This window comes from Lichenostomus cassidix, chromosome 5 (assembly GCF_008360975.1).
Source record: "Lichenostomus cassidix isolate B80296 chromosome 5, HeHo_3.0, whole genome shotgun sequence".
Lineage (NCBI taxonomy): Eukaryota > Metazoa > Chordata > Aves > Passeriformes > Meliphagidae > Lichenostomus > Lichenostomus cassidix.
The window spans coordinates 31,038,015-31,056,102 of NC_139486.1; the positions used below are offsets into that span (position 1 = coordinate 31,038,015).

At 34.9% G+C, this 18,088-nt stretch overlaps 1 protein-coding gene across 6 annotated transcripts in view; it reads right to left on the reverse strand.

The window, feature by feature from the left end:
* Window positions 1-18,088, reverse strand: part of FMN1 (formin 1) — a 186,119-nt gene that overhangs the window by 63,965 nt on the left and 104,066 nt on the right. For all 6 annotated transcript variants that reach the window (XR_014852599.1, XM_085062047.1, XM_085062049.1 and 3 more), the window contains 4 exons: window positions 15,258-15,345; window positions 6,342-6,403; window positions 4,931-5,019; window positions 96-225 (listed from right to left, as the gene is read on the reverse strand). Coding sequence is in view for 5 of the 6 variants with exons in the window: in XM_085062047.1 (XP_084918173.1) it covers window positions 96-225; window positions 4,931-5,019; window positions 6,342-6,403; window positions 15,258-15,345 (369 nt within the window). In the remaining variant the exon portion in view is untranslated. The remainder of the gene's footprint in view (window positions 1-95; window positions 226-4,930; window positions 5,020-6,341; window positions 6,404-15,257; window positions 15,346-18,088) is intronic.

Consider the following 18,088-nt stretch of genomic DNA (forward strand, 5'->3'; position numbering starts at 1 on the left):
GTAATCAGGATTAAGGTTCCTGACTTACAGTAAAAAAGCAGCATAAATACTTTAAAATATATTTAAGTTTCAGTTTATCTTTCATTAGGACTTACCTTGGAAACTCGAGTTATGATATCTACCTTCCGGTGCACTGATGTTATCCCTTCAGAGAAAACTGACTGGAAGATAATACATTGAGCTCGTTCTGCAAAGTTGGGGATTTGAGATAACTCATATAAAAATCTGTGGGGAAAAAAAAGACTATTAATGCATCTTTATAATTCTTCTCTGTGGGGTACATAATGGACCAAAGCCTGCAGCATCATCAAATACACATGCAATCTTTCCTACTGTAAATCAAATCTGACAGAATTTGGAATTGTTATATTCTTTACGCCAAGAATGCATTAAAAAAGTCCTATAAATGTCAAGAAAAAGGCAAGACATTAATCATTATCGTATCAATCCATTAACTATCATAGCTGCACAGTAATAAACAGAAAAATCTCAAACCTAAATCTTTCATGGAAAATAAAAAAAAAGAACAACCTAGACAGGATTCCTGACCTACTAACTTATGCCGTTTTGCTTCCCTTAAAAACATGCCCAGAAACACAGAAGTCAATAAATTCCTATAGGTTTATTTAATAATATAAAATGTCTGCCAAGAGATTTGTTCTGATTCTCAGCATCAATTTTCTTTTACTAATCAGCACCACACTTTCAGTCATATAGCAGCATGTTTTAGGGGAATGCACCTAGCTGCATATTTAGTTCTAAAATACTTGCAGCGTTATCTGCCTTCAGTCACTGTTCAGCAAAGTTAACTAAGTCTTTATCTGCTCCATATCTGTCCTCACAGTACATATCCCTCATGACTCTATACTAGCTTTTTGTCTTTTAACTCTTTGGTAAAAAAAACCAAGAGGCATATTCAACAACTTATGTTCAGATCTCACAAAATGAAAGCATCCCAAAGGCATAAGTAATTCCTCCCTTTTCACTTCATTAATTTAGAATGTAAGAACTTGGCTAATAATACAAGAGGCTCTAGCATTTCTTTTAGTAACAATATATAATAACAATTAATTTGCTCTTTGGTATTGAGTTTAAGATTTCAGAGATACACAAGGTTTCTTGAAATCCAGAAGCAAACTGTCTTTTGCTCCAGTATCACTTTAGCATCATTCTTCTAATCTCCTGTCTGTAGATATCCTTAGATTCCCCTTAATACAATGCCATTAAGATTCTTCTACCTCACTGAATTATGGGAAATTCAGTATTCAATTTATTAGCTTGAATTCTTCTTAAATTTATTTTAATTATTTAAGCCAATACATCTGATTTTTCCAAATGATTTATTTTTCATAATAAATAGTCTCAGTATATTTATATCTGCTTTACACATTTCTCAAGCATGCTAGGGTTTGCTGAGTGCATAGTGACTTAAAAAAAATCAGCAGAATCCACCTGTGGCTTGTGTGACATACTATGTTTTAATTGGAATACCATTTTTTTCTTTCCTGATCTTTCCTTTTCTTTCTTGCCTGATGAAAAAACTTATTGTGACAGAAGGATCAGGGAGGCCCAGCTTGGCTCTTAGACTTAAGAAGTGGGAAAAAAGAAATGCCAAGCTGGTATTAATAAAAATGCTTCCTATTGGGAATGAATGGTATTGCCAGGAAAAAAAATAAGAGGGTATTTTGCACTTTGTGTGAGAGAAACAAAGGAAAGAAAAACCAAACTGCTTCATTGAAGTTCTAACATACATACAATTAAAAAGTTTAAATTTAGAAAGTCAAATGACACATATTCTTGCCTGTCTGTGAGAATACAACTACTTCCAACATGGCTGATTATCAGAATACAACATGACTGTGCTGGGAGTTAAAAGACCATTAGCGTAAAAAGAATTATCTCCAGATTTTGGAAACCAAAGTATCCAAAGTAAATATCCAGACAGAATACTTATAACTGAATCTGTCACAAAAAGGAATCTTAGTGACTACAACTGTAGCTACTAAACAAAAAGTCATAGCATGAAACGATGGATATCACAGATAAATCACCAGTTCAGTTGGACAAAACCTTAGGAGAGAAAAAACCATTTTTAATTCAGTCATTTTTGCAATTTTAGTCTGAGAAAAGTATGATTTCAACTTAAAGTAATGATGATGTGGTTGTGACATAGCTTTTGGATGGGTTTCTCATTAATACGATTTTGATGGCCTAAACTAAACATTAAAAATATACTGTTCATCTCTGTGAGGTACATCAAAAACTGTAAATAAAAACTCCATTTACTTGAGAACTCTTCTACCCTACCACAATCTTGGAGTAAAGAACTTGAGAGAACTTGCAAGCCAGGCATATTGTTATGGTGTTCGTGTAAGAGAACATTCTTGCAGAAGATGGACAAGGACGGCTGATTCTATGGAGGTTAACTAGTTTTCAGATCACATTTATCCACATTTGAAGAATACAATGTAGAAACAATTTTTTGGGAAAAAGGTGTATCTAATCCTGCAAGCTTCTAAGTACAACAGCAGGATTTAAATTGAAGGCCTAGCAGAGCTGTCTTCAAAGAGAAACAAGTGGCATTACTGGGACAGCAATTACAAATCACTCCGTACTTCCTGAAACAAACTATATTCAAATCAGTACCGTATTTTGATACTATTTACTTTATCAGTACTCATTTCACAGTGGACATGACTACACAGAAAATATACTACAACTGAGAGGGTCTCTTAGAAACTTGCTAAGGCACCTGTGTCCTGCTAGCAAAGCACCAAATTGTGGCCAACTGCATAAAAATCTTTACCATGGTAATGAATATTAGCATTTTAATAACTATTCTCATGAAGCATAATTTAGGAGTGTATTGTTATGTTGCTGCCATACTTACAGTTTGTGCCAAATTTAACATACCAGCAAGACAAATAAAAATCACATGTGCAGAAGAACATCAGTGATACCACCAAAGCTTTTTATTTGTCTGGTAATCCCAGCACATAAAAGTTTCCTTTAGACTTCAGTGAACTCGTATCAATGGTTTCACTATATGAATGATTACTGTTATGTGCAACCATTTGATAAACGATTTCATTTACATTTCTGTTTTGATCTTCATTAAAAACAATACATGAGGCTTATGCCCCACAGCAAGTATTTTTAACCACACATAAAGACTCAGCACTTTTCTGTCTTTAACCTCTTGTGGAGCTAATAAGTATAGCACAATTCCAACAAATCTCGAGTTCCGAAGGAAGGCTGACTTAGACAACTGATTTAGAGGCTGACTTAGACAACAAAGCCAGGGGCACATGATCTACTGAATTTTCAGAAAGCACATTATTTTGAAGGTCCAAGAAAATTTACGGAAGTGCATAAAGCAAATTGATTCCCCCTTAAGCTAATTTTCTTAACCTGTGCAGTTTAACAATAGGGTAAAAATGGGATACTTAAGACTTGCAGAGAGAGCAGAGAGAGTAATAATTGATAAAAAAATAGCTTTTGTCTTTGATACTACTATTTCACTCTGAACCACCAGGCATAACTGCTTAATTGACAGTTCTTTACTTTTAATTATGGAACCGTGATAGTATAAATCCAACTTTGTACTTAATTAAGATAACCTCTCTCCACTACAAGTTACATAAAAGACAACCTCATAACCCTAGAGCTCTACAAGATTCGTATTCTTCAAAAGACAAAATACATTCATGTTTATTTAACTTGGACATACAGCAAACAGACTGCCAAAGAATCAAGTTCTGGAAAACATCAGCTAGTCACACAATGTATCCTTATGCCCCAAGCCAAGGCAATGAAAGCCATGGATGTGGGATGCAAAAATAAGCTAGTATATACACTTTACAGATATTTGTCCTCTTAAGTCTTACTAAACAACAATAGCCTCTCTTAATCAAGAGTAAGGTAATAGCCTTATCTCCTAACACTAGCCTATTCCTTACTGGACAGCCACAAACGAGTATTTAGCTGCCTCACATAAGGAGGAAAAAAAAATCTGTTCTTAGGCACTAAAATTTTAATGGGGGAAAAAAGGGTATGAAAATATAATAATTCTGACATTAACCAATCATATACTATCTCTGCTATTTCAGTTCTTCCTCCCCCTACCCTTTCTTACAACAGAGACAGCTGAAAAGACAAAACTAGACAAGATGGAAAAGGAAACAAGATGACAGAAAGGCCTCAGGACACGAAGACAGGAAGAGGGTAAGAGTACAAAAAGGAAAAAGCAGTGAAGTAGCAGAGGACAAAAAACCCTGGTCCACCCAGAGGCCAAAATTTGAAATCAAATGTATACACTAATATAAAATTCACTATTACCATTCTGTTCATGAATTCCTGAGAACTCTTTCACATTGTTCTAAGATGTATTACAACAGAAGAAGCAACACTTAAGTTTTTCATCCTAACAGTTGTCACTGGCCACAACAGTTGCAGGAGAGGAACTCTGGAATCAGTCTTGTAGGTCTTCAAGTCAACTCGACCAGAGTGTTCAATGTGCCTTTGCCACAGGACCAACCAAACCCCTCTGTTCATCAAGCTCTTTCAAGCAACCAAAATGAATCTGGCCCTGTTTTATGAAACACCAATTAAGCCATAAATGCTCTAAAGGAAATATATGCCTTTTACAAATGTGAGAATGGGAACAAAAATTCTTATTGATTCAAGGCTACGTATTTTATCAGTCCTGGTGGTAAAAGTTGATGTAGTAAAATCTGTGATGTGTGAAAAAAGTTTTGTGATGAAGGCAAATTTTTCATCATACCTTGAAATACACAAAGAAAGTTTATAATTTTAAAAAAGGCTTATAATTACTTACCAAGAATTATACATTAAAATTGATTTCAACATATCATCAAAGGACTACATTATATAATGATAAAATACATATATATAAAAAAAAAAATCTTACTGTTCTGGTTTATCCAGAAGTTTCAGTTCCTCCTCTTTTGAAGTCTGATAATATTGCTTGATTCTCTCCAGTTCATCCTTTTGTGCTCTCTGAGTGAATTAATATATACTAATTAGTTACTAATTAATAAAAAACTAATAAATTACTGCTTTACCTGTTATCCTGCAAGCAGCAACTATGTTTTTTTACTGAGAAACATTTAGACTATGCAAAAGAGTGACGCTTAAAGACCTATCATAAATTCCTTCAGTACCTTACGTGCCATTTACTACACAGGCACATCCCCAAGAATCACACCATGTGCCTGAGAGCATTGTCCAAACCCTTCTTGAGCTCTGTCAGGCTGACACCACTTCTCTGGAGAGCCTGTTCCAGTGCCCAACCACCCTCTGGGTGAAGAACCTTTTCCTAATACCTAATCTAAATTTTTTTGGCCAAAAGGATACTGTGAGGGACAGCATCAACATCTTTACTGAAATCCAAGATTACATCAACTGGCTTCCTTTCATCATAGAATCATAGAATATGCTGAGTTGAAAGGGACCCACATCAGGATCATTGAGTCCAACTCCTGGCCCTGCACAGGATATCCCAAGCATCACACCACTTGCCTGAGAGCATTGTCCAAATGCTTCCAATCCACTGGGACCTCTCCAGATTCCCAAGAGCATTCAAAACTCAAGACATGCCTCACAATGATATCAGCTAGTTCTTTGAATATTCTTGGATTAGCTCCATCAGGCTGCACAGACATATAGGGATCCAGCTGGAGCAGCAGATCCCACACAAGTCCAGGATTGACTGGGAGTTAATCAATCCCACAGCCATGGGCATCCAGCTCAGGGCACTGGGAGCCCCTCAGCCCACTATCAGTGTTGAAAACAGAGGCAAAGAAAGCACTGAACATCTTTTCTATGTCCCTGTTTGTGAAGTGGCCATCCTCATCCTGTAACATGCTGATGTTATTTTTACACTGCCTTTTGCTATTAACATATTAAAAACCCGTCATTTTACTGTCCCCCACAGTTCTGGCCAGCTTCAATTCCAACTGAGCTTTGGCTACATGAATTTTCTCCTTGCAGTTGCAAGCAGCATCTCTGTATTCCTTCTACATCACCTGACCTTGCTTCCACTGGGCATACACCTTTTTTTGCCTTAGTTCCAAACAAATATCCCAGCTCAGCGAAGCCAACCTTCTGCTTCATCTGCTTGAATTCTGACATCTAGTAATTGCCTGCTCCTGTGCCCTTCATGAGGCGATGCTTGAAAAATAATCAGCACTGGTGTGCCCCAGAACCTTCATAATAAGCATTTTCTCAGGGAACCTTACTCACTAGTTTCCTGAGCAGCCTAAAGTCTGTGTCTGAAATACTCTGGTCATTAACCACATTTTTATCCCATCTTTACTTACATTTTCATACAGAGCTTCCAGTGTTTCCAGATCTACTACGGAGTCATCAACACACAAAATAGCTGTATAGAATACAAACACAAATTAGACACTGGAAAACATAATTAAGGCTTCATTTCTTTTTCCTGAGAAATGTATTAAAGGGATCTAACACAGGCAAAGGACATGCATGTATCCAGTTAATATTTTTTTTATTTTCAGTATTTTATTTTTGTTCTGACATCAGATTACAGGACTCCTTCAAGAACGTGCTATAAACTCTGTCTCAGTAGAATAGAGTTCTACTTTTTCTCTGCAATATACTCAGCAAAGATGTGACTAGTCAAGTACTCAGCTAACTGTGTTGCTGGCCAGGCAGGAGAGCATGAGAACAAATGATACCAGACGATGAACAGCACAGATTTCATGTTAGCTTAGAAGGCTGGATATGAAAGAACTGAGAAGGTATTTAAATCTACCTGTGTGCATGGGGAATCAGGGAGATATGCTTTTCTAGGAGCTAATAATCTTGGTAAGTACACAAATAGACAGATTTTAAAGTTTGCAAGTTATAAATTTGCAAGCACAAAAGACTGTGCTACAGTTTTTAACATATCTTCATGAAGCTCACATCTGGGTTAGCTTTTTCCAATAGAAAACTACCCACACGACAATTTCCAGATAAATTTCTTTTCACATAGAAACACATGAACTAGACTCTTCAGTGATTAATTATGCCTCATTACAAAAAATGAGAAGTCTAACAATGTTTCCTATCTTAGTTCCAAATATTACTACATTTGGAATATATGACATAGATGCTTCCAACATTTGCAAATCCCATTCCAATTTCAGCAACGTATTGGTACTCTTCTGAAAACTAAATGGGATTGATTCATGGTGCTTTCTAATGCACTCTTAATGTTATAGTCCAGTAAGCTAAGAGATGCACAATGGAATGGAAGTAACTTTGGATGTTTAAATTTTCTGAAACCAGCTTTTCCTCAAGATTCATAATGGGACTGGGCACAATTTTTGTACTCATGACTTATTTTTAAATATTAGTGAGAACATTAATCCCAAAAGAATCAAGAACATAACCAGTGACTTGTCATTAGTTACTATCTGATAATTTTTAATTTTAACTGTATTATATTTCTTCAAACAATCCTCGACTGCTTATGAATTTAGAGGATTTTAAAAGCTCTTGCTGCATTTGCAATCCATGTTTGAAAGAGGCAAGGCACACATCTTTAAATAATTATTTAAAAGCAATAAGCTTTCGCCTGCTCTACCACCTACCCCATGATTTTACATTGTGAAATTAACCAGCAGGCTAGTAAATTTTCTCTGTGGCAGGCTAATTAATTTTATTAAAAGGTCCAGTGACATTTAGAATGCTTTAAAATTCTGCCTGTCAATTATGATTCCATCTGTTGACATTATACCTTAGAAGTGAAGAATTATACAGAGACAGTATCAGTGAAAAAAGCAGTATCTCCAGCCATTTTTGTCCTACTGGAAAGATTCAAAATAACCTCAAGACTGTAACCAAAGCAAAGCTTGAACAACTGAGATTGACAAAAACTTATGTTTAAAGCAAAATAATTAGGTTTTGAATTTATGAGATTATCTCTTATCTCCTCCAAGACAGTCACAAGTGTTGCACTATCTTCTGTATCATCCAAAAAAATTTCAAAAGAACCTAAGAGGTTGGAAAATATCTTGGAAAATTTGTTTCACAGTCTAATATATTCAATTGTTAAGATTAATAATATACATACTGAGTTCAGAAACTTTCCCTTGTGGTTTAACTTTTATCTTATTTTAGCACATTCTGAAATCTGCTTACAAGGAGAAATTTATTTGTCCAGAGTTATCTAGTAAAAGCAACTTACTGGAGGCAATTTAAACTTGTACTAGAAATGCAAAGCATATAATTAATAGTAAAATTTTTATGTACTAAATTATGATGACAGGAAGTAGTGATCATAATAGTTAGGTATCATCAAGTCGATAAAAACCCACTTTAGTAAGAATACCAAGAGTTATATACCTAGCTGAAATTTTTAGCCTGGTGCCTGTCACCAAAAAGGCCCCAGAATCACAAAATGTTTTTTAATGCTCTATTATGTTATCCATGTTTCTGTGCTCAACATCAGATCTAACAAATCAGCATTGTTTTGAAGTGACATGATGAAACAAAAAGTGTTTGTGATTAAACTAATGAACCACAATCTGCTAAACCACATTTTAAACAGAATTAATAATAACCAATTTTAAGAGACATTGATATGAGTTATTTTCTCTCTTGGAGAGAGCGTGTGATTATATAAAAGTACCAAGAAAATAATTTCTGATTTACTTGCTATACTACCTGTACCACTATTATTGGCAATGTCCATGCAGACTACTGCAGTTAAAAATCTAGACATACAGCTGGACATCTTAGGATGTCAATGTATGTAAAGACACCTCCCCAGTAAGTCAGAAGTACTGCCAAAATCCACATAACCTCTTTTATTTCATCTTTATATATTTTAATATCTTAGCCATTTTTTTTTAATTCAAACTGATTGAACTAAGTGCCATGCATATTTGGAGCGGAAGACAAAAATGAAAACATGCAAATTTATGAAGATTGGCCCATTATTTTGAAAAGAAGCATTAATTTTGAAAAGCTGGAAGAAATCCCCAAATTCACAGGTGTCTTTTATTCTTCCTATTGTTAAAATATGGCATGTGCAATACATGCACGGTATCTTGTGTAAATTTGCTTAAATGGGGCAGCTTAAAAAAACCCATTACACTAGATCAAAGAAAGTAATTATTTTCATTCTTACCTAAGGAAACAAAAGCTTTTTAATTTTTCTATGAAAACAAAGCCATTTTTCTTCACATGTATATTAACTTTATCAAAATTAATACAAATCTTGGTATGTTTTTCAAAATGCTCTTCCTGATACAGTGAATTTAACCATGATATTTTACTGCGCTAAATCTCATTATATCAAGGCTTATATAAGTGTAAGTAATATAGGTGAAGTATCATAAATCTACAAAAGAGGCTCCAAAACAATTAATAGCTATTACAATATCAATCATCATTGGTGGTTTTTACTTTCATCTTGCTTTCTAGTTAGCAGTCTTCCTTACACTGTCAGTTCAGTTAGAATATTTCACCTACACCTCACAATATGTCAAAAGGAAGTAGACTCATGCTGTGAAAAGCTGGTAATTTTATTGGGTTCCTCTACCTTTAAAAAATCTGTTACTTGGCCAAGTCTGGTTTCTGAGATCCTTTTTTGCAGGGAAATTGAGGCAAACATTTTTATGTTGCCTATGGTGTCTGCTCACAAGAAGAAGAATTTATATACACAAGGATCATTAGTGCAGGGTTGCACCCATTAGGATATAATAACCGTCAGCTAGGACAAAAAACAGATCAGCATCATGCATTCAAACTAACAGGCACACATAAAAATACTTGCCAGCTACATCTCACATACTAAGGGCATTGCTTTAAATGTAAACTTATACCAAAGGTTTTTAACACACTAACTTCTAAAAATGCATCTAACAGATTCCCTGCTGCAGAGATTTCTCACATACCATGATCAATTTAAAAATGTAAACCAAAGAGAAGCTGAGAATTTAAAGCATACTGTGTGAAGTCTACATACAACTTTAGAATTTAGAGCTTAAATATGAAAAATATACTTAACTCCTCTAAATCAGCTTAAATACCAACAGTCTTAAGGCTGAATCTGATATACAGCCTCACTCCTACTAACTACATTTTGGTTAAATCAGGATTTAAGTCCTGCTGACAGAACTTACATATACTAACCAGTATCCAACCATTTAATGTGACAATTAGAGTATGAAATATGAAGGATTCACCTTAACTGCTCCCAAATGATAAAACAAAATTGTATCACTTAAATAAAAGGAGCTTGCCAAAGGTACATTTATTTGACCTAGAAGTACTTAGTTGTTTGATGTACTACACTCTGTTGAGTAAGGCTTGATTTCATGGGAGCATGCAGCCCATCATTGGGAAATTTTAACAAAATTGTGACTGACCTAGTCAATTAGACAATGACAATGACTGCTAAATACAAAGCCCTACTTGGCAAAACTGCCTCTAATATCCAAATCATTCTGGTTTACTTCTGACAAATTGATATGTTATTAGCTTATTTAAATGTTTTCTCCAGTATTAACTGCTGTGCAACACAAAAGAAATATATGTAATAAAGAAGCACCATGGGCACAATGTAGACTTAGAAGACTAAAAAAATCTCTCATCCTGGAAGAAGTCATGAACAAAAGACTCCTGCACTAACGTTAACCTACCCACATGCAATGGATGTCCAAAACAGATTCCTTAAGATGTATGTTGTGAATTGTCCAAAAAAAGAGAAAAACATTTAATTTTAAATAAAATAATTTCCCAACTTGTGAAATGGGTATGCAGCTATGTTTATACTTCATGTACAGTATACATAATATATAGAATACATACATGTAATATTTTGGGTAGGTGGAAGAGTCACACAACTTTGGAACAACAGTTTAGACATGTCAACAGTTTAGACATGTCATAAGGCATAACTTGCACTAAGACAATGCAAACCTATTTATATAACTTCTATGGCCTCTTATTAGAGGAAGACCACAGAGCAATCCTAGGACGATTAGAAATATAATACTCAATCAGAATGGTTATTAGACTGATTATTGGTCTGATTGGGTTAATCTACATTTCACACTCTTCCAATTATTTACTCCTATATGCTGACAATGGAGGGGAAATCACAAAGTTGAAGAAAACCAGTCAGACACTTCACTTTTAGCATTAAAAATGGTCTCGATGCTAAGGACCAATGTTAAGGTGTCCCCTCTGTCATACAGGACACATTCTGTCAGCATTGCATTGCTACAGCACAGCTACTCTGGCTTTGGTAAATGTAGCAGCAAAGTCTGCAGCTGTTCTGCCTGAAGTAACACTGCACTTTACTGCCATAAAGAGTACAATAATACCATATCTCAAAGATTTAGTCCCATGGGAAATATACCAGCAGACCATCTAGTTAATGGGTCCTGACAGAAATCAGGGATATTTGACAGTGAAGCATTTCCACCAATGTACAGAACTTGAACTTCTGGCACCCTACAATTTTAGTGGCACAATGCAGGTACTTTGGACGGAGGGAGGGATTAGGGAGAATCACTCTTTTGAACATAGGCATCTACATTTTAACTACATCTCGTTTTCTGTAACTAGAAGTCTTTCATCTGGGCTGCCGAACAGCTTTGCCAGTTAACTCTTGAACAAGGATCTCAGTAGCTCATGGAAAGCCAGCACAGATGGCATACACTGTAGAAAAGAGTATTATTATGTGTTTTCCAGTGCACTGCTATTGCCAGCTACTACATTGGAACTGTCTCAGTGAGCAGAATGTTGCCCAGTAAAAAGCTGGAACAAGGGCCCACATAGCGTTTTCACACACCGTTAAAATCAGCATTTCCCATTACAAACAAAACTCAAACACCTCATAGTGGAGTGAGTTGTAATATTTCAACAGCAAAGCCACACAAATAGTCTTGAGCCACAAGTTTGTCTCTCAAATTGTAGTATTTCAGCTGAACAATGACAGGAAAAGACAGAAATGGATTGATATGAAGTGGAGATTACTTTTCTAAGTGTGTACTCTTACAGCTTACCTAACAAGTGGTCTTCACTATTCCTCATCTCTTCTTTATAAAGCTTTTTAAAAAATGCAGAGAAGCAGCCTTAAAAATAATCTCAAACCTATGCACAATTTGATTATTGCTATTTGTCTTTTCAATATGCAGATCCTATATAGCATACTGAGCCAGATAGATTTTATGCCTGCTTCTTCTGCTCAGGAAATGAGTAATATTAATACTGGTCTAATCAAAAACTTTATTACCCTCACCAGAACCAGATTCACCAGTGTTCTTAGAACACTGAAGCACCTAGGATTTGTTCTGTGCCACTGAACAAAAAGCTGAGTATTAGGACAGGTGCAGCATGACAATGTCAACTTTCCCTCTGTATCATATAAGACCAACACTACCCAAAATAATTATTTAGTTTTACATTGTCTTCTCCTTGGACTGTACTCAGATGCAGCATGAATTTGAACTTATCTGCAACGGATGAACTTGCTCTCTTAAACAAACATGTGTGGGAGATCGCCCTCCTGAAGTGTGGTGGCTGGCGTATTATCAAATGCAAACTGAAACATCTGGGTGCCAGATATTGTCTCTTGCTTGTTTTGCACTGCTGAGTTATCTACAGAATATGCTGTGAAGCTATGTACTTTAATTTGAGAGGATGATCCTATGGATGCAAAAATCTCACACTATTTTAAAGGAGGATGCAATTTTTCTTGTGATTACTCTTGTTTTGTCTTCTCTACAATTTTACATGCATGTGTATGCACAGGGCAGTTCATTTAAGATTTTCTCTATCTGTATTCTGTGACTGCTATTTAAGGTAGAGTAACCAGCACACTATACATAGTACATTCATTTGTACATGACTGTACAACAAACATGGTCTTACTAGCTTGAAATAAAAATTAGGGTTTTTTTTTCCCTTTTGACTTTCTCTTGCTTCAGGTTTCTACATTCTCTCTTGCAAGTGGTCAAAGACCATTAATTTTCCCCTATTTTTCATGTACTGAATAATGCCATGGTAATTGGCTTGTAAAAAGAGGTGAGTGCTTAATTTGCATGTTTTTAGAAGTAGCTCTTTGTAATTTCACTTTGTAAAAAAAAAAAAAAAAAGACATTCATGACCCATTGATTACATGCTTTTTTGGTTAGGTGCTGTCATGTGCCATTTAACCTATCATAAATTTTTTGATCCAGTGCATTGACTACTGCAGTCTTCATATAATTTGTCTGCTGATAGGCAGGATGGCCCAAAGATTTAAATTACACAACATACTATGGAATAAACACACATTAAAAGAGAAACAAGCATAATTCCACTGTTGTCTTTGGACTAATACACATTTCTAAAGGTCCTCTCTACAGAACCATGTTTTCCCTCAGTCTTGAGAACTGGTTTGTTTTTTTTTTTTCCCCTAGACAGTCTCTGAACAGATTTTGATTAGAATCAGTCATCCTGCTTTGTCAGTATGTTTTTTAGAAGTTCCACTAATGGTATTCCCAAATCCTAATGATAGCTCCTAGCTGTTTCCATAAGCAAGAGGCAGCATATCCTATTGCTGCCTTGAGCAACATATGTGGTGACAGGCCAGTCATTTGCTACCTCAGACAAGTAAGGGTGATGAGTTCTAAACTTTTCCTCAGTGACAGCACTTGTTTTGGTGCCTTTCTTCTACCAACCCTCTAATTTTCATTAAACTTGTAGGACTACATTAGCTATGTCTACAACTGCAAGTAGTGTAGTCTTTAGAAATGGATTTGTAGACAGCAATAGTTAACACTATACATGTTTCAGAGAATTTAACTATCTCTGATCTGATCCTGGGGAATTCAGAGACTGCCATACATGGAGACTGATGGCTTGCTCCTAAAGCATATCTTCTCATTTAATTTGATTCTGAAGGATGTCTGTGCATTCTGAGACTGCTCTGCATTGCTTTGCAATGCAAAAACAGCTAAGGGGACAACTTGTGGGATTCAAAAGTGCATTGCTGACTCAAGCTAAAAATGCTATTGTATACATACCCAAATATTTGGGTCATTATGTTTTTTTAGATTTCGTATAAATTGGATGGAAGACTTTAAAAGCTATAGAAGTACAGTGAACAACTGAAAGATAGAGATGCTCTATTTTAGTAGAACATCATGGCATGGAAAATAAAAATAAAACCCATCTCTGAAGATCCTTAAGAATATTACCCAGTTTTTATAATACAGTTTGTATCCTATCCCTATGCTGCTGTAATTTCTGCCAGCAAATTATTCAGACCTTTAGAAATAGCAGGTTTTTTTCCATCTCACTCTGATACCTTTCACACAATACTGGCAGGCACAAAGTTATTCCTTCTTTTCCTTATTCCTCTGCATCCCAAGAGACATCTGTAAGCCCTTGTGCTTTTAAAGTGCTAGATGCTCAAAGGCTCTTTTGAAATTAATAATAATCAATGCCAGCAGCATCTCAACACACTACCCAGTATTTGCATGTGATGGAGGGAAAACAATAGCAAAAAAGGAGACATCAAGTTGAGTTGTTCCAGCAGTTGTTTTAAATGGTGAATATTTTCCTTTTCTTAATGTGAAAAAGAAATAAACAATATCCTTAAACAATATCTTTTTAAATCCAGAACATAAGCAGACTCTCAATTACCCCAGTGTTCTCAAAAATCTGTATTTCTCTACAGTTGTATTGGCAAACTCAAATAATTTCTAACAGTAATGGAATTTACACACTGACTAGCCCTACGCTTTGAAAAACGCCATCCAGTCATTTTCTTTCTGATTGTTACATGGTAACATCAGTTTTCAATGTACTTTTTACACTGCAAATGAAGCAAAATTTAAATATTAGAAAATAATAACTGCATGTTTGAAGCCCAAATGATTTTTGTGTAAGCCTTCCATTTAATTTCTGTTGGTGGATGACTTGTTTTAGAAAAAGAAAGAAATTGCTGGGGAGGAATATGAAAACTGAAAGTGTTTATGTATGTACTGTATGTGTTATGTACTGAAAGTGTTATGCTAACTGTAATGGCACAGAAGGAGTTGCACCTAAATTCAATTCTAATTTCTAGGTGAAACTTTTACATATAGTGGAATATATTGGCAGAATGATTCCTCTGGTAGTTTAGGGACTATATTCAAAACACATTCTGTAATGTAAGAAATTCTCTGAGGGCTATGATAAAATATCCATGCAAGTACAATACATTAAGCGTAAGAAACACTTACCTTGTTGAATATCCTTCATCTCTAAGTGCAAACTCGATATTAAAATTCCTACAGTTTGAGACCGTTTTCCATCCAGCAATTTGATAATCTAGAAAGATGATGCAAAATGGTCGGAGATCAAAGGAACACTCTACAAAGGATTCATTCACTTTTATAACATAAGCTAATTTGTTAATTGAAATCAGTATTTCTCCAAACATCAAATCTTTTTATTAACTAAATGTGGGAGTAAGACCTTTGTGTTATCTTTGTGCTCTGCACTTTAACAAATGACTTATAAGACCTGAGTTCTCACCAGCTCTACTAGAGAACATCACCTCTTACTTGTAAGGATGCTATCAAGCAGGAAAAAAAAAAGGCCATCAAATATTTACTCTGGAATACAGTTTTCCCTGCCTTCTTATTTAAATGATATTTGAGAACTATTTAAGACACTGAGTACATCACAAGTTCCTTAGTTTTTCTGCTAGTTTACATTTCAGTGTGAACAGGTTTATGTCTGTTTTTTCAGCAAAGGATCAATTCATGACCAAGACAAATCGAAGAATTGTCTTTTTATGCCTTCTCAATATTTCTGGAACACTGGACACTACTGAAAGTATTTCTTTTACTCATGTCTGAATGTGCTTATTTCACACCGTCAACACTCCACAAGGATTTCAGGATTTTGTTCACATTTGGGTAACAGACATTTGATAGTATAATATACTGACATTCAGACTGTAATATTTTCTGATTTCAGTTCAGGGGGAGAAGAAGAAAAAAGAGGAGGAAGACCTCCTTAACGTTAATTTAACGTTAATTTTGCTGGTTGAAACTGGTTATAATGAAGGGGATCAGTGTAGTTAAGATGTTTGAAATGTGAAAAAAAATAAATCTCCCACAATGTCAGGGCTATTGGTATTTGTGATTTTAATTTATTTCATAAAGAAGATATGACAGGAGCATATCACAAAATGCAATACAAACACAAGTTCTTTAAAAATAGAAAATGTTCAGATCCAAGCAGATGGCTTACTTCATATTGTTGATGAACAAATATTACTACATATACTAATTCATATGCAAAATTAAAACTAACAGCTAAGTTTTCCCTATTTATTTATATTTCTATTTAAATTTATATTCTTAGTATCTGAACAATATTTAATCTATTACTCGCCAAATTTAATTCTAATGTTTGGGTGGCACTTATATTTCGGTATTTAATAGTAGTAAAGACTTCAAGTAACTTTTATCCCTTATTCCTGGAATGCTTTTATTGATGCTCACGTTAGAGACAGATAACTGACACAATTTATACTAACTAAAACAAATGTTTCCTACCTATATTTTATGTGATTTACAAATATTTAGCTATGAAAATACTTAGTCACTCAACTATACAAAAGCAGATTTGTTTACAAATACAGTAATAAGAGAAATTATATTGATATTTCCACCTGAAAATGCAAAGTTAGTTCCTATTTATAGAGTAGTGAAATTGAAAAATATGTGCACAAGTTGGAACACATGCTGTCTTCAACAGGATCTGACAGATATTTTAGGGTCCCTCTTGTATGCACTGAAATTTTAATAAACTCATATTAAAGTAGATATTGCATATTTTCAGCCAAAATTTGAAAATAATCTATCCTGAGAGTTTTTCTGCCTATATTCACAGCACGTATGATGGATATTAAGAAAGTAATGCTATGAAAAGTGTTTTCTTCAAATGAAAAAGAATTCAGGATCTTTATCTCCTGAGTACATAAGCAGACAATATGATTTTGCTCCAAGTTACCTTAAATGAGCACTGTGGAAGCATCACATTCTGTTGACTAATTCTTCAGAGCAAATGTAAGTAACAGCTTGGTTTATCATGGTCATTTCTGAAGCTTTACATGAATTTGCTGAACTCCGCAGTACATTAACTTCTTACAGGGATAATTACAGGTTTGAGCAGTATGCAATTTGTACAGCATTCACTGACCTCCAAGTTGACCCTGTTCAGGGCAAATTCATACGTTGTCATAAACCCCATTAGACATGCCTAGTTTGAGGCAAAACCTTTCCAGACTATAGCTGTTGTAGACAACATGACATTTGAAATCACTCAATTGAAGTATTTGTAAGTGCTAATATATTCTTCAGATATGATTAAATCAGCTCACATTACTAAGCAGGACTTTCCCCTTAAAAGATTTGCAAAAAAAACCCCTTAAAGACAGCCCTGTATAATTAAAAAAAAACTGAACCAGAGATTCATGATTTAAAATGGCACCTGACTGTATGTTCACATACATTTTAGACAAATGTACACATGGTCACAATTACCAGGCATCAAACTAGACGCAGACTACCTGAAATAGCTTCAACCAAGTAACTGAGGACTTTATTCATTAGGGAGCAAAAATGGAGGACCATGACAACAGAATAGTTTAAACTGAGCATAAAACTACATCAAACTCATAGCTATTTTGCTAAGAATCATACTGGACTTTTGTCATAGATTTTTAGAATTAATGTGTTACTTGAAAAATCTTTCAGTTAAAATATCTAATCACTAGTAAAATAAGAGATCTAATTTTCAAAAATACTAATTCTGTCCCAAATGATGGTTATTCTGGCAAAGTCACTGAGGGGGAATTACATATGTGTGTGAACTCCAAATAGAATGGAGACAAAAAAATCAGCACTTTTTCAGTTTAGTAAAAACTTAAGGCAAATAAAAGGAAAGTTTGTAAAGACTGCGCTGAACTATTTAGTCTGTGTTTTTAAAAGACAAATCACTGATCACCTCTCAGCATATTGGGACTTGCTTGTAGCTGGCAGTGACAGGTAAGTAGCTA